Genomic DNA, 23,498 nt, shown 5'->3' with positions numbered 1-23,498 from the left:
ACTTCCATCCAAAGAGAGGACTTGTTTCAGGGCGGTTCTCCCACCCCGGCGTGCGTCGGACTCAAGGCCGTGGTAAACTCTCTCATGAATGACATAGGGTCAATCATGGAACTTTCTACTCAGCTTGCTGCAACTGCGGACCTGGAATTGGAACTAGTTAAACCAGGGCAGGTTTCAAATATCACAGGCAATGTCGGTGTTGATCAGTGGTTAGCAAGAATGATTCGCGTTCTTGGTCTTGGAGCCATGGGAACGATATGCACTGCCTCGCTATCTGAAATGAAGCCTACGGAGAGACTATCCAAGCAATGTACATTAATCGATTGAATGCGGACGGTGAAAGAGTTAAGAGGGCACCTCTGCGGGTTAACTCTCGCAAAGAAAGAGTTTAAATGGGGTATGATAAAAGCCGGTTTCTTCTGACTGGGAGTTCAATAGAACTTCGTGCTGCGTATGCGACCATTGTGTTGCCAGTTCTGCCAATAGCTTGAATGTTTTGTTTCTGCGAACGTGAGAGCAGCAAGCGAGCAGCTGTAATCTGGTAATTGGCCTTAAAGCACTATTGCAGGAGAGGGCTGAATGTTGAAGTGATCAAAAGCTGCAACCCTGAAACTAATGCCCCCAACGCTGCCCGCGCGAGCCGTATCGCAAGTGGGTGCCGTGATGAGTGTGCCGGACAAAGCGCTGGACGAGTTTGCGCTGCGGCAGTTCACGGACGGCGACTACGCGGGGGACGCGTGTGGCGATGGGGCCCGCGGCAGACATGGCGCGCGTGTGAGAGTACTTCGGCGAGCGCAAGCGCATCCAGGACGAGTTCCGCGACGCCCCCGTGCTGGTCGACAGCTACGGTCCCTTCTGCAAGCACATGTTCATGCCCAACTTTGTGCCCGGTATGCGCGACGCCGCCGTGCGCATCACGCCCGAAAACGAGCCCGTTATCAAGTCCGCTTGACATGCTGGGCGCAAGGACGAGCTCCCCGTTCTCGTCCGCCACTTTCCTAAAGACACGGTGCGCCCGCCGGACAGTCGCTACTTGGACCTGATTTACACGTTGGAACATGCATAACCGAAATGGAGAGAGAGATGAGTTGCACGTGCGTCTGCGGAGATGGAGGTCTGACTGTGCTCGTGTGTTGGCCCGTGTGTTTCCGTAGAAATGTAACGCGCCTGTCTGCTTCGAGATGTACATCAAATTCTAACAGCTCGTTGTCGATTGATGTGCACAACCAAACTGCGAAAAGGTTCAAGAAGAGCTTCGAGTAATTCTATACAGAAGGAGCTCTTCTACATCACAACACCTACAGCCGCCTTTCAAATTCATTTCTCGAAGCACTGGGACAAGATGACAGCTTCTACGGTTAGTTTTCGCCCTATGAACCATGTCACCACAAAACTTGACAGCCGAGAGGGAAAATCCTCTGACTCGTGGGTTCCGTGAAATCCAGAACTCATTCGTCTAACCGGCAAGCATCTGTTGAACGCTGAACCCCCTCTGAGCAAATTGGTGGACCAATGTTTCGTGGTTCCAATTTCAGTGCACTTTATTCAGAACCATGGAAAACTGGCACTCACAAATTGGGAATCGCACCATCTCACAATCAAAGGACTTGTTACAAATGAATTGTGCTTCTCTATGAACGAGCTTCCAACCAGGAAGATCTGCTTACAGGTGCGTACGGAACTCGATTGATGTCGCCACCGCGATGAACCCCTACGGTAACCCTACGGTAACCAGACCATGGTTTTACTTTGAGGCTCATTATTACGAGCTGGAGTGCAGGAAGAATGGTGAAGGACTTCTCGACGATCGAAGTTAGAGACAAGCCATCAGCACACCATTATCATTTCTTTGATAATCGAGTCTTCCCCCGGCACGTTGGTGCCGAGTTGGCACACGAACAGGGCTGTGGTACAGTGATGAGTATTTTTTCACTGAGATGAACATCAACTCCGCAAATGTTCACCTGGAAAATGCTCACCCAGCGAACGGCGAGCGTCTGGTTGTCATCGATTCGGGACGTAAAACGTCATGGGATATGCATACTCTGGAGGGGGACGCGAAGTCAGCAGAATAGAGATCTCTCTGGACTGTGGCGAGGCATGGCTAAACTGCAAAACTTCGTATCCCGAGAAGAAACAAGGAGAAACACATTCATGCGTCTGGGAATGGGAAGTAGTATTATTGTTGGATGTTTTGGGAATTTGAGATTCATCGCCGCACTCGAGGTGCTGCGCCAGCAGCGCGCCGCGGACGCGGCCGCGGCCACCGCAGCCATGGCCAGCTCGCAGCTCTCGCACCGGTTGCCCATCGCCCGCATGCTCGAGCAGGACGCCGCGCCCGCCGAGCCGCCCGGTATGCCGGAGCGCGGCGACACCAGAGAGCCGCTCGCGCTGAGCGGCGGCAACGCCTGAGGCGAAGTAATTCCAATTTCTGCGCACGGTGAAAACACAACGGCGAAGGGCTTAGGCTTTTGCGAAAGGAGATAAAAATGCATGCCTGCCTTGACAAGAAGTCAGAACTTACCGTGTTAATAAGTTATACGAGTTGCCACTCCACACGTGGGCCATGGCCTTGACAAGCTCTGATGTCAGAGCTTGTCAAAGCCAGGTGTCCATACCTGCTGCGGGTCAAGACTGGTACTCCCTACAAAGACTTTCTGCCTAAACTTCGCATCGGGGGCCTTCCGCGGGACGACTTCAAAGACGCCTGTGTCGTCATCCGCGTGTCCGCCTTAGCAATACTCATTTCCGCAAATGGAGACGCCCGAGTGATATAGCCCCATGCCGACGACGTATAGATACCAGTTAATGGCGAGCACGGCGTCCGGATTGTCGGAGTGCTGAGGATCGTAGACATTGAGTTCAAACGGGACTCCACCCACAGTAGGCATCATTCCCTGGTTTGACGACATGGGATGTTGTGGATGGGTCTAGGGCATCGAGGGATGATGGCGGGGGCGGTTGTGAAGGTGTCGGTATGTTGACCGGGGGCGCGGGCGGAGGACGGGATAGACGAAGGGCACATGTGAGGCGGGTCGGGGATGTGAGGGAGTCGGCGAGCGGAGTGCGGACACGTCGGCGCTCTTGCGCAAGGCGAAGCTGCCGGCCGACGCTATGGCGGCGCGCCGCCCGCAACGCGCGGGGCGCCCGAAGACATGCAGCGGCACTCCGACGAGCACCTCGGCAAGCTCGGGCGCAAAGAGACGCGCTGCGCAAAAACTGAAATTTAAATACAGCCAATTCCCGACAAATCCTCGGCTTCATCGTTTTCCCGCCCCCAAACACCTTTTCCATCCGCCTTGTTGAACAACACAACCTCGTCCTCTCGCAACCAACCGTCCCTATTTGCACGGCCCTCTACGTCCGAAGCCCATCTCGGAAACTCCTCCTTCGTCCCGTCCGGCTAACTTTGCATCCGCTCCTGCCAGCTCTGCTTCCTCACCACCACATCCACCACGGGAGCTCTCGGATACACAGACGCCCTGCCCGCCTGTCCGTCCCCTGGCCCATATCCCATCGGACGCGGGCAGCTAGGGGCTACGCCACGTACGCCCCGACGGGTCCACACGGCCGCGTCCACACGCACACGCAGGTCGCCACGCGTCCACACACACGCACAAGTTACGATTTCGCGTGGCCCGTCGGAGGGCGCGTGCGTGACACTCCCTATCATCGGCGTCGCAGGCTGGGTTACGTACCGCACATGGGACGCGCGTGTACGCGTCCCATATGCGGTACGTAACCCTATAATAATAGGGTCACTAATAAATAAAAGCAGGCTCTCAAGAGTAGCCTTCTCGTCGTCGCACCATGGCGCTGCGTGCGGAGCCGCCTACACAAAAGAAAAAACGGCGGGCAGCCCGCGCCGCAGCATCCGGAGGCGGAAGATGGCCGCAGCAAGAGGGAGGGCAGGTGGTCAGGCTGAAATAGCAGGCACTCGGGGGGTGGCTGGTGCTCCGGTTGAGATAGCAGGTGCCCAGGCTGGACAGGTTGACGTCATAGATCACCGAGCCCTCGACTGCGCCCGTGCTGACGTCCCGACATCACCAGCGCCCAGCCACGGCAGTGCCCCCAAGCGGCGCTCCGCTTGAGGGGTGCACGTCGGCCTGGGCGGCGGCACCTCTACCCGGGATTGAGCTGCGGGTCGGCTCTCCCGGTGTACAGAGTGCCCCGCCCGCGACGGGTGAGCGAAGGGATGTGCACGAGGCAGCGGAGAGATGGCCGATTGTTAGGGCATATGTTGCGCTTGCAAGAAGGGACAGGTGGGGCATGCGGAAGCAGCGGAGAAAGGAGCAGGACCAGAACGCGATGGGGGACGAATGAGGATGCGGTGGAACGGAAGCGCGGTGGCACGATTGATATTGCCACCAGGGTCTTTAAAACGGAGGGACGGAACGCAAGGACGTATGCCATGATTGATGCACCAAAGCATCGCGACTTCGTGCCGGCCATGATCTTAGGCGCGACACAAGCGTCTGCGGCTTTGCTGGTGGTTGACGCTTCGCCTGGCGAGTTTGAGTAGGGCTTTTCGGAGGACGGTCAGACCAAGGAGCACACTCTCGTGCTCAATTCCACGGGGGTTAGCCGACTGATCATGGTGGTGAATAATATGGACATCGTAAATTTTGAGGAGGAGAGGTTTAAAATGGTTGCCAAGGCGGTCGAGGACTTTTTGAGAGGGAATGGATGGAAGATGAACAAGTCTGTGTTATTTGTAGCGGCCTCAGGTCGCTCGGGGGCCAACCTGATTAAAAGGTCGGACGCGGAACGCCCACTGCTGAAGTGGTACCAGGGACCGAGCGTGCTAGAGGCCATTGAAAGTTTACCAAGCGCAGACGCTTCGCATCTCGCCGTGGTCAGTGTGCAGCCGACGGGGCTGATTGTGTCCTACTTCTTCCGGAGCACCACCCTAGGCGACAACGGCGCTGTTACCGGACGGCTACGATGCGGCACCATCGCGCCGAAAGACAAGCTCTCAATACTTCCCGGCGGAGCGCTTGCGACGGTGAAGAACCTCGAAACAGGGTCCGGCGAGCGGAACGGGGTCGTCGTCGCAGGCGTCGATTCCCTCCACGTTTCCATCGGGCTCATGGAGCTGTTTTTGATGATTGAAGGCACTGGGTGCTTTTTCAGTCACGAGCTTTCCCAGGCGGTTGAGGCTGGTAATGCCAAAGTCGGCGATCTTGATGTTGTAGGCGCTCCTAAGGCGCTTTCCCGAGCGCGCTCATCCCGCAGCCACCAGCAACCAAACTCGGGCTCCCATCTGTCTTCAACAGGTTACCCCCGGTGCCCCGAAAAGAGTCGCAATCGAACTTTCAAAAATCTCTGAAAAGTCTAATTATCGCAGATTGTCTGGAAAGTGAATTTCACAGGTATATTCTCTTATATATTTTCGTGGCCACTATTGCTTCCACAGTTCCTCCATCACTTCTGAAAGATTGTTCTTCTCCGCAATGAATAATGTAATGCCAAGGGAAGCCATGCTGGCAGAAGCCTTTCGTCTCCAGCGCGGTAGGCGCCTGAACAGCGGGGCTGTGTCTCGTTTGTTGAAGGGCCATGCCGAGTGGGCGTCCTTGGAAGCATCACGCGAGGATAACTCACCGGTGAAATGGGTTGACGCACTGGAGTACTACGCAGCCCGACTTCCTGACTGGGTGACTATGCAATTCGGACCAGACCTCGCCGACGTCGACATTGATAAGTATTTTAAAGCTACTGAAGGAGTCAAAAGTAGTAGGGATGATGAAGATCGCGTCGGGAAGAAACGGAAAAGAGCTCCAGCCACTCTCTCGGAGGAAATGCTACCTCCGAATTCGCTTGCTGCGAAGGAAACTGGAGACGTTTGTCAGGTCAAGTACATTTCAGATGAAAGTTCCGATGATACTCTATCTCCGGAAAAAACCCCTTCTGTAGGCGACGGACAGGCGGTCCCTGAGAATTTCACTGCCGTCCTTTCTGGCTTGAGCCCCAGTCTTATTCTGCGAAAGAAGGACTACATGCCATTTGTCCACGTCATGAAGGAATTGCAAACGGATACATCTATGGAGGTTGGTCTACGGTGCATTGCTGAGCTCGACATACTTGGCACTGGACGGAGCAAAACAGTAACCATTCACCCCAACCCTTTCATTTTTGACATACATGCGGGGTACAAGTCTGGTTTCCGAGCGAAGAGTCGAAGAGCACAGCGTTTGGTTCTGTTGTTGAAGCATGACGTGCCCATCCCACCCGCGACGGAGTGGTTCGTCGGGGCTCTATTGCTACCTGGGAAATCTATCGGAAATGTTAGTCACTACGTCACCGTCGCTATACGAAACATTGGGACGGTGTTCACTAAGGTAATGGAAATGCAGGCTTCTTCTAAAGGCCTCCCTAAAACCACGGATTTAGCAGAGGCGATTGGATTGGACGACCCTCAGGTGCTGATTCCCGACAGCATGACGAAGGCGTGGGGATACGCCAGATTTGAGTCTGGCTTCCAGTTTCTTTACACTCTGCTGTATATAACTTGGGCAAAGTCCAAGCGCGAGACCGCGAAAGTCATGAAGACAAGAAGTTGTTTAAAATATGAGTACAGTAGGGATAATGCCGTCACAGAGCTAGATGAGATGGAACTGAAAGTTTTCGAGAGTGCTTGGAAACCTGTTGCTCATTTCTATAAGACATCCATGGTGTTAGTGAACGGCCCGCAGCCACCTGGCGGCGTTGATTGTGGGTATTATGTGCAAACGCATGTTGCGAAGAGCCTAAAGGACGGATACTTGAATGGTGTTGCTGACAAGGCGGCGCGCGTTGTTCAAAGAAGTAATGATACAAGACGAAAGAAGAATAAGGGAATGCATCTTGTTTCCTCTCGCCAAAGATGGCTGTTTACCCACGATGACGTCTCCGAGACCTTTACAAAGATTACCAATTGGGTCATGGAAAATGTGAAGAGCACAACTGTAGATAATTGTAGTGGCGAAAGTAGTGACACACTCTATGTGAAGAGGTGAACTTTGTCCATTGCGTAGTCTGCCACAACTAAAATCCATTTCGTTCCTTTGTTGATTTCTGCAAACGTAAAGTTTCGCCTTTGAACTGGTTTGCGTTACAACGTATCCTTGGAATATTTATCGAGTACAAGTGGTTCTTAGAAAATTCTTTCTGTGCAATATACCATTTTATTTATTTTCTAGCGCATATAGTCCAGAATAGTTTTCCGAGGTGCGCTCTCCGCACATTTACCATATGCACCCTTTTCCATACCGAGGCATGGTATGTCGTGTTTCTCTGATGTTGTTCATTTCTGAAAAGGAGGCCATTTTTGGGTATCTTGTACCCTGATTCAAGACGTGAAATAGGTTTTTGGGCGTGTTTGCTTCAAGACCAGCTGTTTCGATGCAAAATGGTCTCGTTTTTACTAACAATGCTATGTCACGCCCCTCCCTCTGCTTCATTTCGGGTGCGTGACTGCATTTCTTCAGAGGCCTTGGCACCGGTGCCGGCCTGCATGGGCGCTTCTGGTAGGCTTGCATGAAGGGTTCTTGGAGGGGGGCCGCTCTCTCGAATTGGAGTGCGCATGCCATTCACGGGCCCCAGGGGCCGTTCTTGAAAACACCGGAAACAGGGTCATGGGAGCCGCTGGATCGTCTTGGCTCACTGCAAAACCATCTATTTCCGTTATATTTTACCCGCTGGACAGTGTTTGCATTCGGTATGACAAGGGCCGAATGGCAGTTGGATCCGGCGGCATCTATTTCCCTAGTAGAAGTTTCTCCTCTTCCAGTATCAGAAGACGTATCGCATTGGGAAAATTAATGCATCACAAAGTAAACCAAAATACTGTATCTCAATGCCCTTCATTCTTTCCTTTATCAAGAATTGATTACACTCATCTTACGAAGCAAGAGGCTTGGGGTTGAAGGAACGTTCAAGCTGTTCTGTGCCCAGAGCTATGGTTCCCATAGATCTAAAAATTCATTAACGAGACACAGACGAAGGTCCGCCATGCACAAACACGACACTTCAAAAATTCAAACCGCTCTCTCTTTCTCAGGCCTTGGAGAAACTATATCTTCCGTACTGTTCTCGCCACAAAATATGCCTTTTGGGCACCCTATGAAAGAGAGCTCCAAAAGACAAATATTACGAAGAGTTCGTACCTTGTTCAATACATATGACAAGCATGCTCGAAGCAGTTTACTTGTCTGCTGTTTTATGACGTTTTCAAAACCTGCGCCTTCAAGCTAGTACTTCTTCGTCACTGTTCTGTATGCTTTTTTATTTCACCTCACATTGTAGACCCTTACTCATTGTATAACGGTCCAAGGGATCATGATGGTGGTAGTATTATAGGAGTGAGTGACAGTTGGTCACCAAAGCGAGCGCAGTTGGTCAGATGACTCCCTAAGATTTACATGCATTTTTAGTCAGCATTCTCCTTGTACAGGAGAGGGCCTTTCGTTTAGTATACGCCGGGAAGTGTATTTAATAAGCCTACGGCAAGCTCAAAGTAAAGGGTTACCATTCTCACGAATACATCGACTCCCCCAAGGTTTACAACATGCAACCATGATACGATAATTCATTTTTAAAGAAGGACATAGTAAATGGGAAAATCTCCCCTGACTAAAAACCTTCTTCCGTAGTGCCCGATGCATGTCATCTAAAATCAAATGTCACCCTTTTCTGCGGGCATCGTCTTTTACCCGGAAATCAGCATACGTTTTAGTTTCAGAATATTAGTTTTGCGCACAAATCCGCTCTATGCTTTAGTGGAACTTGCTATTTATACAAGTCAGTCAAACATTTTCATAATTGCAGAGCCTTCATATATGGAGCACGTGTACTTGATGAGACCAAGGGGCAGATCAAACCGGCCCGGGCAATACAGTATTACCAGAAACCACAAAATGCCGATACTTTTCCTCATAGCTTGTAACAGTTTAACGCTTAAGGCTGACTAAAAGCCTGAAATGACTGGAATTCACGACTGCTTGAAGACGCTTCCGATATCTTGACTGTCAGTGATGTTGAAAGGCTGAGTGGTAGTAAACGAAGTAAAGTTCTTCCAAAGTAGCATAGCTACTGTACCTACAGTACACAAAAAGAGACCGCTCAAGGACTCCAATGCAATCAAATGTGTTTCTCAAGGCTGTTGGAGAAAACCCTTATCGGTAAAAGGGCCTCTGCTTTCTTGTTTTCATCACAAGAAACATAGAGCGCCATTTTCAAGAGCGAGAGAAACTGAAAATTGCTTTAAAGGGTCTCGAACTTGTGCAATCAGGATGTCGAGTTCCTACATCTGCGTATTGGTTACAACCCTGGCCTTCTTGGGTTTTGCGATTGTTTCTTTCTATACACGTACGGATGTTTTTCGCGATGTGCGTGAGGTGTGTCTCGCTACCCACTGCGAAAAGGCGAAAAATATAAACTGAGAACTGGTCAGAATGTACAGTACAGTCAACCACACCGAGTAGTGCACCCCCATGCAAGGTTCCAACAACATGCAATACTCGCATCTTGCACTAATGAATGGGGTCACACAAAATACTCGTTTACAAGCGTCTGGCGCCTCTCGGAACGACTCTGCTCAGCGTGTGCAGTTAGCAACTCGCGCTTTGCACGGTGCAAATGACAAACTGCATCCTCGATACCCGAATTGTTCACCATTTCCTCCACTCCCGTAAAGCAGGCAGTTACTTCCTCAAAACCTGGAATAACACACTCATTTGATTCTATCCCTTTGGTTCCATCTGCACTCGTCTTTCATGCTGTGTTGTGGTTGTGTCGGTGCCCTTGCGTGTCACTGGAGTAAGACGGAGAGGATCTGTGGGGTCTGTTGGAAAGGATGATCCGTTCACTGTTGGGCATCTTCGCGGCCGCGTCCCCGTCTACGACAGGTGTCTAACAGCAATGAAAGGTATGACAACCTGTGTTCACCGAAAAACCCCTGCATTACTCACTCGTGGAATTACTCAATTCGGCACTATTGGGCGAGTCCTCTCTGTATGCCCACTTTTTGCCCGTACAGGCAAGACTGCATGAAAAAGAGAGTCAAAAAGCATGAAAATGGTCTATCCTAAACAGCACTTCAGATTACAAGGCAACAACTGTGCAATACATTCAGTTACTGACAACAAGACTCCATCACACATTCTTGACATGTTTTGCTTTCTGCTTGTTGTCCTGAAAGGGTAATTTGTAGGGATCGACAACCGTGGTGGTTATGTATTGTAGGAAAATTACATTGGAAGTTCTCGTTGGTCAAGGAGAGTCACAATTAATGTTCGATGTCTTCGGAACTTCTGTCACCTTTTCAGAAAATCCTGTCATCGATGCTTCCGGTGAACCATGTATGAGAATATACACCTTGGAAGTTTGAGAGAGGTCAGCCCCATCTTGCCATGGAGTCATCTACGAGTACTGGAGAGTATCTTCAGAGCTCCTCCTCCTAAATATCTCGCGCTTCGAAACAGTATGATGCGGTGTTTTATTAGTTCATTGCCCACTAGAAAATCTCATTTATTTAGCTTTTTGTTTTTCATATGCTTCGCTGGAGCATGGCGAGGCGTTTGCCCCCTCCCAATACTCTATGGCCCCAGAGCATTGTAGCTTGTTGACGATTGACAGCTCGCCGCAGCTGCTATCATTCGGGAGCATGTCATGAGATGAGCATAACAAACAGTCCGAAGATGACAGCGAAGATGACAGCTATGAAGAGACAGACGGTGGCTTGATTTCTCTCCTATGCAGAGATCATTTCATACGGTAGTAGCTGCCGACGGAATCAATTGGCAGCCATTAATTTTGGTATGAAAATTGTCACAACCCAAAAGCATTCGTCCCTTACTTGGACCCTTGGCCTTGCATCCAATTGCGACCCACACAGCTCTTGCTCCCCCCGCTCCCCACCCTAAAACGTTTCTCGTGAGCAGATGCTCGCACGAACTTCTCATAGGGTTTAGTCACACCGCGACAATGGCATCTTGTGGTGGGCGATTTTCAGTTGGATTTGCTTTATGCATAGAAGGCACATCTAGAGTACATCGCATTGAAACCAGATCTAGCTCAGTACGTGTAGGAGATAATCGTTCTTCTCGTCTGCATCATCTACAAAACTATCAAGTTGCAAAACCGTCGTTTTCTGTTTGTATAAATAGCTCCATCAACCCCCACACGGTTTTGTTCTCTCCATCACCTCTCAGCCATAACCTCTAGCACTTCTTCGTTCTCCAACAGCCAGCACACATCATGAACGCCTTCAAGTATGTCGTCTTCTTCGTTCTCGTCGCTTGTGCCTACGCACTCTCTGACGATGCCGCTGAAGCCCTCTCAGCCACGGACCGCATGAGATGCGGTGTTCTACGTGTCAGGAGCACATCCTCGACTATTGGATGCTCTCGCGGAAGGAATGGTAACATGCCCGGTCGCACCAGCACCATCGTTTCGACTATCACCCTCAGCGGTATTCGTCAAGTCTCCACGATTAAGACTCCATGCAACCGCCCCGCCGCCGACAGGAGGATCGTACCCAGGATCATCCGTTGCGTGAGGCTGTTGCTTCCGCGTTGCCGTTGTGTGAACGCAGACCGCAGGGCCTTTTGCATTGGTGAGCAAGTTATCATCTGCGGTGGTCGCAATGATATCGGCTTCCTCGTTCCGGTCCCGACCCCTGAGGTGAGTGCGTAGATGCTGTAGTAAGGATTCCCCAAAAGTCCAGCTGTCACCGTCTGAGAAAGCAAGACAACAAGCAGGATTTTTTGGATTATTCCTTACCGCCATGAAATAAAGCCCATCCGTTCTGGGACAGTGCATGCTCGCTCCTTTGTCCAAAGCCTTAATTTGATTTCATCGAAAGATACTTCGTGCTTTCCCTATAAATGACTTGTTGGATTACATTTCCCTTGGTTAATCCCCCGTCGTGGTGAACTCACTGCGCTCCTCGGTGCACAGTACTTTAGCCTCCCAGCCCTCATGCGTACCCCATCAATCGACTACCGTTATTACCAATATACACCTACCTTTTGTTCTTCAAACTTTTCACCGTCATTCGCGAATACGGTCTGGCTACCGTGGTGACGGTCTCGCCCTGCAGAGTGTCTTCACCGCGGGTCGTAAGAAACAGCCGGGCTACTTGCAGAGTGTCTTCACCGTCTGTATCCCTGTGTTTATTTGCACCGACATCCTGCTCTAATCTTTTATGTTTTGTTTTGTGTTTAACTGCGAAGCGGCATAATCTACATTCACTCCTTTGTTTTCTTTACTGCGTTGTTATTCTACGCCAGCATCTATATTCTTTTCTCACCTCTTCTATTCTACTGCTGTCATTTCGCCACCTACTTCAGCATGACATCTACCAATCCTCATGACGAAGACATCACAACTTTCATCGCAGTGTGGCCGTGAGATACTTCGTGAAAGGCTTTTCTGTCAGGAGGTTTGTGAGGGGGCAAATTAAGGGGATGTCCAGATTTGGCAGCAAGTAAGCTGTGATAGATTACTGAGGTCGTACCTACTGTATATGGTGCTGCTCAGTTTGGTAGTTGATATTGTGTGCAACATATGGCCAAAGAGTAAGTGACACGAAATGGAACTCTTCGGGACGCCAGCACCTAGGATCGCACGCATCTGGCTAGCAGTGCAGCGACATACTTGAGGTGGTACGAAATGGCTATAAGTACGCTGACGATCGAAACATTAAAGAGGCATCAGTGCCCACACAATTGTTTGTTATCTTTGGTATTGGTCCCTTTTCAACGTGTTGGGGTGTGCTAGTGGTCACAGTTTAAACTATCCCGCGGAACCGCTCTTGCACTCCGGTCACTATCATTTGGTGTATGCCTAGGCTGCTAAGGGAGCTTACCGGACTCGGGATCAAGATGAGTTCAGATAATGATGCTGACGCTGACGGCGTTGATTATGGTAACTCTGTTGTTTTCAACGTGGTAAGACATTCCGTCCTGAAAAGCCTCGACCCAAAGGAAATGATAAAGTTTATTTCTGCTCGTGAGGAGTATGAGCTGGAGGTTCATGAAAACAAAAAAGAAGTCCCCAGCATGACTACGGCTAGCCACAAGGTGTGTATCAAGCCACACGTGCTACGCTCAATGCATTTCATGGGTATGTTCGACACTGTTGCGTCGGGCGTAGAGTCTGTAGATCTCACATCGGCACACATCGAGGCAGCTATCAAAGAAGTCGTAATGACTGTCAGGAAGAAGGAGCCTGACTCGCGTGTCATTGAAGCTGCTCTAGTGGGCCTTCGCATGCCTATGAAAATTGAGGACCCTCGAATGAGAGTCCGGCAACTGGTTGTAGATACTTTCAACCCTTAGAAAATGTTGGGTATGCCACGTTCCGTGATGACAATCCAAAGAAGACTGTCAACCACCTTACAGAAGCTCTGTTTCCACCGAGGCTCAGGGCAATAGTGGAAAAGGACCTATAATACAGGCCAGCACTAAGAAAGGATGTGAAACAGTTTATCAAGTATGTTGAAGAGCAAGCAGAGCACGTGGACAGAATCCGAGATCTCGATATGGGTAATGGCAGAAAGAGTAAGACCGGGAAAAGAAATCCCGGATCATCTAAATATGCTCATCAAGTAACCCAGGACGGAGCTCCTGCTACGTTTAAAAGACATTCGGATAAGAAGAAAGAGGAGTGGAAACCGGTTTGTTTGCACCCGGAGTGTGCCAAGAAGAAGCTCCGCCATTTTATCAAGATTGCAAAAAATGCGAAGATCAAGCTGAGAAGGATCGTTTATTGCAGGAACATCGAGACAAGAAAAAAGCCGCCACGGTGGTTCGAGATGAGAAAGAACAGTCTCAGGAGGACAGCGCAATAATCAATGCAACGTTTGCTGGCACAGTAACACGGGACACTTGTGCAGATTTGGGATCAGATATTAATCTCCTCCCTCCTGACGTGCTCTCAGTACTCATTTCTGAACGAGCTGACGTCAATATCACAGTATTCAATGTACCGCGACAGTATGGAATGGCAGTGCAGACCTCTACTGAGGACAAGCCTATCTATGTGGAATGTGATCGATCTGTGACAACGACCACCGAACTCCATATTCGCCACGGCACGTCGCTGTCACTCAGGAATGTAACATGGCTAGTCGCTAAACAGCCTACTGCTGAACCGCTCCTTAACCGCCCCGTGTTAGAAGCACTGGGGTTGGATGCGCGTAAGGCGCTTGAGGCTGCTTGTGACCGATATCAGGGGAATGTCGATGTCAGTGAACTACTCTCCGAACCTGCTTATCGTGAGGGAACAGTGGCTTGTTTGATGTCGTCAGGAATGTACCACTCTACTATTGCGACAGAAGACAGCGCTGGATGGAACAGGAGACGAAAACTGGCTGGATCTGGGCATAGACTCGGAAGAGAAGGTTCAGCTAGCGTTTAGGCTGCTGATTGAAAACGCCAAGGCTGAGAATATGTCAACTGGTGGCTGTATAGCCTTGCAACATCTGCTTCAAGAATATAGGGATATATTCAGGTTGCGATTAGGAGATGACCCACCGGCTGATGTCAAGCCAATGACGCTCACGTTGAACCCAAGTGTGAAACCTGTCATCACCAAGCCTAGGCGCTACAGTTCTGAGCAGCGCGCCTTTATCGTCTTACGCAGCCAAGCTACATGAGTTTGGTTTTATTGCGCCGAACCCGAACGCACGCTGGGCAGCAGCGCCCTTTTTGGTTCCGAAGGAACCCCCGGCCAACTTTAGAATGACCTTTGATTATTGCCCAGTGAACCGAGCGATTGAAGATACTCCATGTCCAATGCCGCACATAGACTTTGAGTTACAGGACGTGAGAGGGAGTACTGTCTTTGCAAAAATGGATTTCACGAGTGGCTACTGGCAACTCTCGCTCCACGAAGACAGCCAGGACGCCCTCAGCTTCATGACACCGAGTGGAGTTTGGATGCCACTCAGAACAACGCAGGGAGCTAAGAAGAGTGCGCCTAATTTTCAGATCAAAGTAGAACCCTGCTTTGCGGAGCTTCGGAAAAATCTAATAGCATGGTTGGATGACTTTCTCGTCCATGCTCGGACTGAGAAGGAATTACTACAAGTGATACGCCGTTTCTTCGTCATTTGTCGCTTACGCCGCCTCAAGCTTTCTGCTCGCAAATGTGAGTTTTCAAGAGAAAGGTAAGGTGGTGCGGTCGTATGATAAGTGCTGCAGGGCTCCAGTTTGACCCTACGAGACTGAGTGGAATTCAGAAAACCACACTACCGGAAACTGCCGGAGAACTAGGTCAATACATCCATTGCCTACAGTGGATGGCTCAAGCAATACCGGACTTTGCCGCCCGTGTTGAACCTCTTCGTGCAGTCTTAGAGGAGGCATACAAGCGTTCAGGGAAGCGCACCCGCTGCTCAATCAAGACCATTCCTTTGTCGAGTTTGTCTTGGGGGCCAGAGTGTGTGACCGCTTTCTTAACCTTACAAGACCAACTCAAACAATCTGTCATGCTAGCTCACCGACAAGAAGGGCAGGCATTATGCTTGTACACTGATGCATCGGACGAGCACAGGGCAGGAGTAGTGACTCAATGCGAGCACAGAGAACTGGGTATCCCGACAGAAGAACAGTCTCACGCACCTCTAGCTTTCATTGGCTCTGCATTTGAAGGAGCCCAGCGAAACTGGAGCATATTTGAGAAGGAAGCATATGCTATTTTTCAGACCATGAAGAAGTTGGACTACTTGTTCGCATGTGACTTCACACACATCTTCACAGATCACAGGAACCTATTGTTCGTCTACAGTCCGACTACAGTAGACCCCAACCTGGGCAGGCATATAGTCTCAACGGTGCAGAGGTGGGGGCTGTAGCTGGGTCAGTTTCAGTACACTATTGAACACGTGGCGGGTGAGACAAACGTCATGGCAGACGTGATGACTCGATGGTTCAAGGGATATAGAGGAAAGCGAATGATGACTGTCAAGTACATTCAAGAAGTGCTCAGGAAGCATGACATTGCGCCGTCGCCAGCTCAGGAGGGCTTTAACTGGCCTACTTTTGAGCGGATGAAAGATTCTCAGCGAAAGTATGCCCACGCCCCATACGTAAAATGCAGAAAAAGGGATGGATTGTGTATAGTGGATGGAAATATATGGATCCCTGAACAAGATACAGGGCTGCAGATTTCTGTACTGGTTGCTGCACACTGCGGTTTGGCTAGCCATAGAGGATACGAAGCGACCATGGATAATCTAAAGCAGAAGTTTACTTGGAATGGACTGGAGGATGACTGTAAGGAGTTTGTCGCTGCTTGCATTCACTGTATCACCTCCAGGGCTGGGAACAGGATCCCTCGGCCCCTGTCTATTACGCTCCACGGAACAAGACCTAATGAAGTCTTGCACTTCGACTACCTATACTGTGGAGTAGGAACAGACGGCTGCAAATGCGTTCTTCTGCTCCGCGATGATCTTCCACGGTATATATGGTTATAGCCGTGTAAGTACGCAGATGCGGACACCACTGCCTTGGTATTGAGCAAATGGATTTCAACATTTGGTTTCATGTCATTTTGGGTCAGTGACCAGGCCAGTCATTTCAAGAATCAAGTGATCGCAAGCCTAGCAGATGAATTTGCCATCAAACACCAGTTTGTGGTTGCGTACTCACCATGGGCAAATGGCACGGTAGAAAGATGCATGAGGGAAGTTTTTCGGACGTCCAGGGCTTTGCTCTCTGAATTTAAGCTCGGACCGACCGACTGGCCTCGCATTGTTTCAGTTGTACAGATTATTCTGAACGAATCACCTCTCGTCAGCTTGGGCAAGAACAAAGACGGAAACTACAGATCTCCGTTAGAGGTCATGACAGGCCTGCGCCCCGTATCTTTGCCGCTACGGTTGCTGCCACGCCCCGCAAACGCTCAGGAATCGGTTACCTAGGACAGAATCAAGGCACAACAGCTTCTTAACATTGACTCATTTCAGAAAGTACTTCAAGGGATGCATAAGGACGTATCTGAGCGGGCTACTAAACAACGCAACAAAAAGATTCTGAACCATAATGAGATGACAAATGTTATCAGTGCAAGTTTTGTTGTGGGAAATTTTTTCTAGTCCGTCGGGCACAGGATAAGGGCCATAAGCTTTCTTTCAAATGACTGGGTCCACATGTAGCATAAACACCCCAACGGCAGGGGTGTATGCTCAGTCCGCGTAAGAGACCCTGTAGAACGCGAGAAGAACATAAAGGACCAGTAAGCAACGCGTGAGGAAGGACACGGGCCGGTAGCGGTGGTAGAGCGGGTCGGGTCGCGAACGCGTTAGTGTACGCGGTAGAGCGGACCGACGCCTCGACGCCCCGGCGCGGCACTGGGTGACGTTTCAGTACCGACGGGGGGAGGCGGATCCTAGCTCACACGCGCACGTACGCGCCCGCTACCCGTGTCCTTCTACTCTAAAACGCAAACAGAGAGAGCGTGCCCGAGTTAGAGTAAGCGTTCCGGGTTAGCCGAAGGTGAGGGTCTGGTCAAGCCGATCCTTGCCTCCCCCCCGCCGCCGTCGGCTCCCCGTAGTTTTAATATACAAGTCGTCGCGTCTATCATACAGGGCTACAGTACGGTCCGTACTGTACTGTAGCGCGTTACAGTGCTGAGCTACCGTGCTCAGCTACTTGTGGTACAACTCTCCTCAAACCCTAGCGGGCGAGAGGCTCGGAGGATGAGCCGAGGGAGCTCGCAACGCGAGACGCGCCGCGCGCGGTTACCGAACGGTCGGACTTGCGAAAAGGGAGTGGCACACTGGCCGGTTACGGACAGTCGTCCCGAGGTGCTAGATCGGAGACGACCGGTAACGGGTTAGAAGCCAACGCGCGAGAGAACACCGAAACGGCAGTACGTAGGCGCGAAGGGGAGGGGGGCAAGTCTGCCCCCCGTGTTTACTGCGGGGACGGTGTCCAGGTCTTAACCCCTCAGAGGGACGCCCGGGACACCTGTCCAATACAGTACCTGTCACTTACTGTGGACCAGGTACTGTACGCGATTGAAAATCTAGCGCCGTCATTACACTACCGCACGGATCCTCACACTACGCGCTTGCATTACACTGCGCGCGCATTATCCCCACACGGTTCCTTGCACTACACGTGTACCCAGGCGTACACCTGTCACTTGCTGCGCCCGTTCGGTAATCATGCGTATTACACGTGGGCCACGGTGCCCGTGCCCGCTGCGCGCGGCCGCTCCTACTGTACACCGACCGCGGATCGGTCGTTGTACCACAGACCCCCTTCCTTATCTGTCGCCACATCCTCGTGGCGACCACATTTCCTTCCCAGCGGTCCCCTCGATCTCTTCCACAACCTGTGCGTGCGATGACCGGACGGAAGCCTCTTCGCGCGGACGAGCACGCCTCGTGGCTCTTCACCGACCTGACGGTATATAAGTCGGGTATATCGTCCGATTCGGATAGCGCGGCTTCTGTCTCCTCCCACGCGAACCCCCCAGAACCACCAACTCCAACACAGCACTCCCCCACACTTCACCAACACTCCTCCATTCCTTCCCCAGACGACGACATTCCTTTATCCCAACTCTTCCCACGACCGACCATGGACCACAGCAACACCCCCGTGGACGCGCGTCCGATCGGTGCGCCGTCGAGCCCCGGGAGGGCTCCGGCGTTACCCGGGTCGACTCCCGCGTTTCAGCCGCAGCGCGCTCGCCGCGGCGGGACAGAGTCGACCACCAATTTGGCCGAGCCCGCGACGCGCTCGCGAGCTGATGCGTCCGATCCGGTCGCTGCGCCACCGATAGAAGAACGACCGACCTGGCCCTCGCCGCTGCCCTCCGAGGGCGTGCCTCCAAGGACGGTTGAGGCGGGTCCGGCGTACCCCGCGGTACTGCCCCCGCCTCCCATGTCGCCGCTGCCTGCCGCGGGCACGGCGTCGCCAAGAGCCGATTTCGGTACTGTGCGCGAGACGCTGGCACCGCCGGCTGTCCTGCTCTCGCCGCGAGCCGAGCGGGGGTCGGCGCTATCGCTCGGGCGGGCCTTCACGACCCCCAGCGCGCCGAATTGGCTGAGAAGTGGCGTCAAGTCCGTCCGGTCGCTGCTGCCCGGGTCCTCGATGGACCACCGGCGGCGGCGAGCCCGGCGACGCGCTTCCGGTCGCAAGCCTCCGATGACGGTCGACGAATACGTGCGGCGCCGCCTCTTGGACTCGGCGCGATTCCAGGCAGTCCCTGTGAATCATGCCATCGTGACTCCGTCCGGGCGGGGTAGCGTGGCGCAGCAGAATCGGGCTGGCGCTTGGCAGGCCCGATGGCGACACGTGCCGTGCCGTACACCCGCCGCGAGTGGCAGCGACTTGCTCTACGTCCGGTGCGGTGGCGAGGAGCGGTACCACGTCACGCTTCTCAACCTATTCGGTCGGTACAGGCGCTACGATGGCGTCGTGCCGGACATCCGCTTGGTGGCCTTCCCGCGCCCTTTCGACAACTGGTACAGCATCGCGGACCGCGGCCGGTGGGGCGAGGACGCTGCGCGGGAGAGTCGGCTGCGCTGGCGCCGTGCAGATGACTTCTTCCACATGTGGCACAACACCGAGTTTTTCTCGGTGCCCAGCGCAGCGCGGCGAGGCCTGTATCCTTCGCTCCCTCCGGACTGGCCGGACCTCGAGGCACCGGAGCACCTTTGCGTGCCGACGCCGAGTGCGATGGCCTACGTCGCGGCGCATTGGTTGCCGCGCGGTCGAGCGGAGTCAGCCGAAACGGAACGTACGCGCACGCTTGTGCGCGTGATCGTCTTGTCCGAATGAGCGGTGCTCGCGTTGTTGTGCTTCCTTCGGGCTGCCCGCGAGGGGTTGCCGTTCTTCACGAAGTGCCCCGACCCCCGGTTGGCTGCGAGGCGAGACGAGCCGCTCGGTGAGCGCGGCGTGCTCTTCCGCCTCTCGGTGGGGCTGATTGCCCTCATCCGTTCGGTCGGCGTCAAGGAAATCCTCGACGGTACTGCGTACGACGCGGCGCGCGCGGAACAGCTACTGACATTCACGGCAAGTTTGGACTGGACCGGCCGGCCGGGCTTCGTATGGTTCAGCTGGGCCCGCGGCTGCGCGTTAGACATGCCGCCTTGGTTCAGCGACGAAGCGGGCGCGGTCGGCGACGACGCGGCATACGGAACCGTTGAAGCGAAAGTCGTTTACGAGGCACCGGCCGATGACGGTGGTGTGTCCTCGCTCGCGATCGCTGCCAATACGGTGGCGCCTGTCGCTACGCCCGCGCTACCCGCTCCCGGAGGGTCCACTCGTGTGGGCTCCATCCAGAGCGACTCGCCAAAGGGGGTCGCTCAGGAGCGGCGCGACTTAAGGCGTCCGGTCGGTGAGGCGGGATTTTCGGACCCACCCCCGGTCACTCAGCATATAAGCGCGGTGACCGGGGCCGAAACCGTATCTCGACCAGCAACGATGCCGAAACCTCCCACAAGTCAACCGCTCGGTCGAGTTCCCCCGGAGCGCCTCCGGGAGGAGGCCGCGCTCGCGGCACTGCAGTATGCTTGCTCCTTTGAGGGGCGGACGCCCCCTCCTCGGTCGAGGCGGCGCTACTGCAGGCGCGCGATTGGATGCTCCGGGTTCGGCAGCTCGAGAAGACCGTCGCGGTGTTACAGGAATCCTCTGCCGCGGCGACGCGCGAGCGTGCCGAGCATCACGCAAAGTTGCGCTCCGTACAGGACGTCCTTGCGGTGGTGAGCCAACGCCTGGCGGCGCCCCCGATGTCTTCGTCGACAGTCAGGGCCTCGCGCCCCGCGCCCGACGACGTCGAACCGGCGCCCTCGGCGAAGCGCTCGCGCCACTTCTAGACACCGGCTTGCCGAGCGTCTCCTCCCTTACGTAGTACAGTAGGGGCATTGCCCGGATTAAACGAAACCGATTATCGGTGCTCTTCTTCCTCGCCAACTTGCGCAATTAAATCGTACTTCGGGCTACGTTTCCCCCCCTCCTAAGGTAAATAAAAATCGTAGCCCGGTTCCGCGAACGGTATTGCACGCGCGCGGGCGAGACGGAGCCGATGGCACCGACACTGGAAAACCGCAAATCGGACGGCTTTGGGCCGGAAACCATCGATGGACGTCGCCCCCTTGTCGGTTTGATCCTGTAGCGGTGCGCGTGCGAATGCGAGCGTCCGAGCGGTTCGGTGTGAAGCCGCGAAGCGTCTCGTTATGCCTGCGTAGGTTCTCCGCGTTGGCGCGTGCGCCAATACCGATCGATAAACGGTTGCGGGAGCCCATCGGCGGGCTCGTAGGTGTCGTCCGAAGCGGTATATCCATACTAGCGGACCTTGTACTGTATCCCGCCCCGCGCGGTACGGTGTCCGACGATGCGGTCAACGACGTACTCCGCGCTCGGGGCGGCTGCGGGGACTTCCGATTCGGTCGACGCTGCGGGGGTGACGATATCCCCCGGCCCGCGTGGCTTCTTCGTCACGCGGTCGATGCTCACGCGATTCTCCACGCCGTCCCCCGGCCCGCGTGGCATCTTCGTCACGCGGTCGATGCTCACGCGATTCTCCACGCCGTCCTGTTCGATCAGGACCGTGGTGTCCGTGGCGGAGCGCACGCGAAATGGACCCTCTGTCTTGGGTAGAAGCTTGACAGAGAGGTCGTCCGTATCGGTCGGACTTCGCGCATGCGCGCGGCGCTCGACGCTTGTCAACGGACGTGGCGGGCGGTCCAAGTACACGAAGTCGCCCGCTTTGACGACCGGCCGAAAGCGGACCTTCTTGTCGAAATTGTCCTTGTACCGCTTTTGCGAAGCGGTAAGTTTCGTCCGTGCGCGGTCGAGAGCGTCGCGGAGCTTGCGCAGCGTGGCCCTCTTGTACTGTACCGGGGTACGCGGGTCCTCTAGATGGGTCCCCGCGCCCTGCGGTACAGTTCCGGGAAGGATCAATCCGAACGGTGGCCGCGTCAACACCAGGTCGAACGGAGTGGTCTCCGTCGACCGGTGGACCTGCGTATTGTACGCGAAGGTCAGCGGCTGTACGTAGTCGTCCCAATCGCGCTGGTGCTCCTCCACGTAATGTCGGAGACGTTGCACCAGCGTGCGATTGAACCGTTCGGTTTGCCCATTCGTCTGGGGGTGGTAGGCCGTCGTGAGATAATGCCTCACCCCCAGGAGTGCGCATACCGCATCGAAAAATTTAGCAGCGAACTGCGGACCGTTATCGGTGAGCACGTAGCGCGGCGCTCCGTAGACGTAGACCCAGTTGTGTAGGAACGCATTAGCGACGACCGAAGCGGTGGTGGTCCGTAGCGGTATGCTGCGCGTAAGCTTGGAAAACCGATCGGTAATAACCAGCACGTGTTGGTTCCCGTGCGCGGTCTTGGGCAGCGGGCCCAGGAGGTCCATCGCGACAAACTCCATGGGGCCCGCCGCGGGGAAAAGCTTGAGATCCTTCTGGTTCTTGACAGGCGTCCCGCGGGTAGCAGCGCACGACGCGCAGTTCCGTACGGTCGCAAACGCATCGTTGGCCATGTGTGGCCAGTAGTACTCCCTTCGCAGGGTGTAGTACATGCGCGTTCCCCCCGGATGACCAGCTAACCTCGGATGGTGTGCAAGGTACAGTACCCGGGGGCGTAACCGATTCGGTACCACGCGTTGTAGGGTCCCATCTAGCGGGGACTTCCTTACAAGGAAACCGTAGCGGTCGACGTCAAACTTAGAATTAGGCTCTCCGACCGTTTCGGCAGCGACGCGAAAGAACGCGTCGTCCGCCTGCTCGCGTAGGAAATCCTCAACCGAGATGGACGCCACGTCGCGTTCCTCGGGAGTTACCGCGAGCGCGTGAAATCCGTCCGGACGGTCTTGTGTCGGGTCCCAGTGCACCTTGTCCAGGAGGGGCTCGCTGCCTTCCTGCGACTGGACAACGAAGCACGGGACCTCGTCATCGACCGGAGCGGTGTCTCCGCCATCGGTGCGTAGGCGCGAGACGCCGTCCGCGAGTTGGTGCTTGACGCCCGGGCGGTACTGTACGTCGTAGTCGTACTCCGCCAAGCGTAGGCGCCAGCGTGCGAGCCGCCCGGAACTGTCCGCCAGATTGAGGACCCAGCGCAGGGCCTCATGATCTGTGCGGAGATTAAACGTGCTTCCGTACAGGTACGGCCGTAGCGTGAGAATGCTCCACACTACGGCCAAGCATTCCTTCTCGGTGGTCGTATAGTTGCGTTCCGCGTCTGTTAGCGCGCGGCTCCAGTATCCGATCGGTAGGCGACACCCGTCGGGCTGCTCCTGTAAAAGGGCGCAGCCCACTTGGTGTCCGCACGCGTCGGTGTCCAGCGTGTACTTCTGACCGTAACGGGGAAACGCGAGGATTGGCGGTGACACGAGGCGCTTCTTCAGCGCCTCAAATGTTTCGTATTCCGCATCGGATAGGACCCCGAAGTCGAAGGGCTGATTCTTGCCGGTCTTCCGATTAAGCGGTGCGGCGATCTTCGCGAAGCCCTTGACGAATCTCCTGTAGACATTACACATACCGAGAAAGGA

The 23,498-nt window shown here is 53.8% G+C and overlaps 2 protein-coding genes; both read left to right on the top strand.

The window, feature by feature from the left end:
- The first annotated feature begins 615 nt into the window (after positions 1–615).
- Positions 616–1,002, top strand: CHC_T00006548001 (hypothetical protein). Its single transcript, XM_005718916.1, has one exon. The coding sequence runs from the start codon at positions 616–618 to the stop codon at positions 1,000–1,002; it is 387 nt and encodes a 128-aa protein (XP_005718973.1).
- A 10,233-nt stretch (positions 1,003–11,235) lies between these two features.
- Positions 11,236–11,892, top strand: CHC_T00006547001 (hypothetical protein). XM_005718915.1 is given in 2 exon segments: positions 11,236–11,673; positions 11,674–11,892. The coding sequence occupies 1 exon segment, from the start codon at positions 11,236–11,238 to the stop codon at positions 11,671–11,673; it is 438 nt and encodes a 145-aa protein (XP_005718972.1). The 3' UTR covers positions 11,674–11,892.
- The last annotated feature ends 11,606 nt before the right edge of the window (positions 11,893–23,498 follow it).

The sequence above is a fragment of the Chondrus crispus genome, genomic scaffold, assembly GCF_000350225.1.
Source record: "Chondrus crispus Stackhouse genomic scaffold, scaffold_45, whole genome shotgun sequence".
Lineage (NCBI taxonomy): Eukaryota > Rhodophyta > Florideophyceae > Gigartinales > Gigartinaceae > Chondrus > Chondrus crispus.
This window is presented reverse-complemented; position numbering and strand designations above follow the sequence as displayed.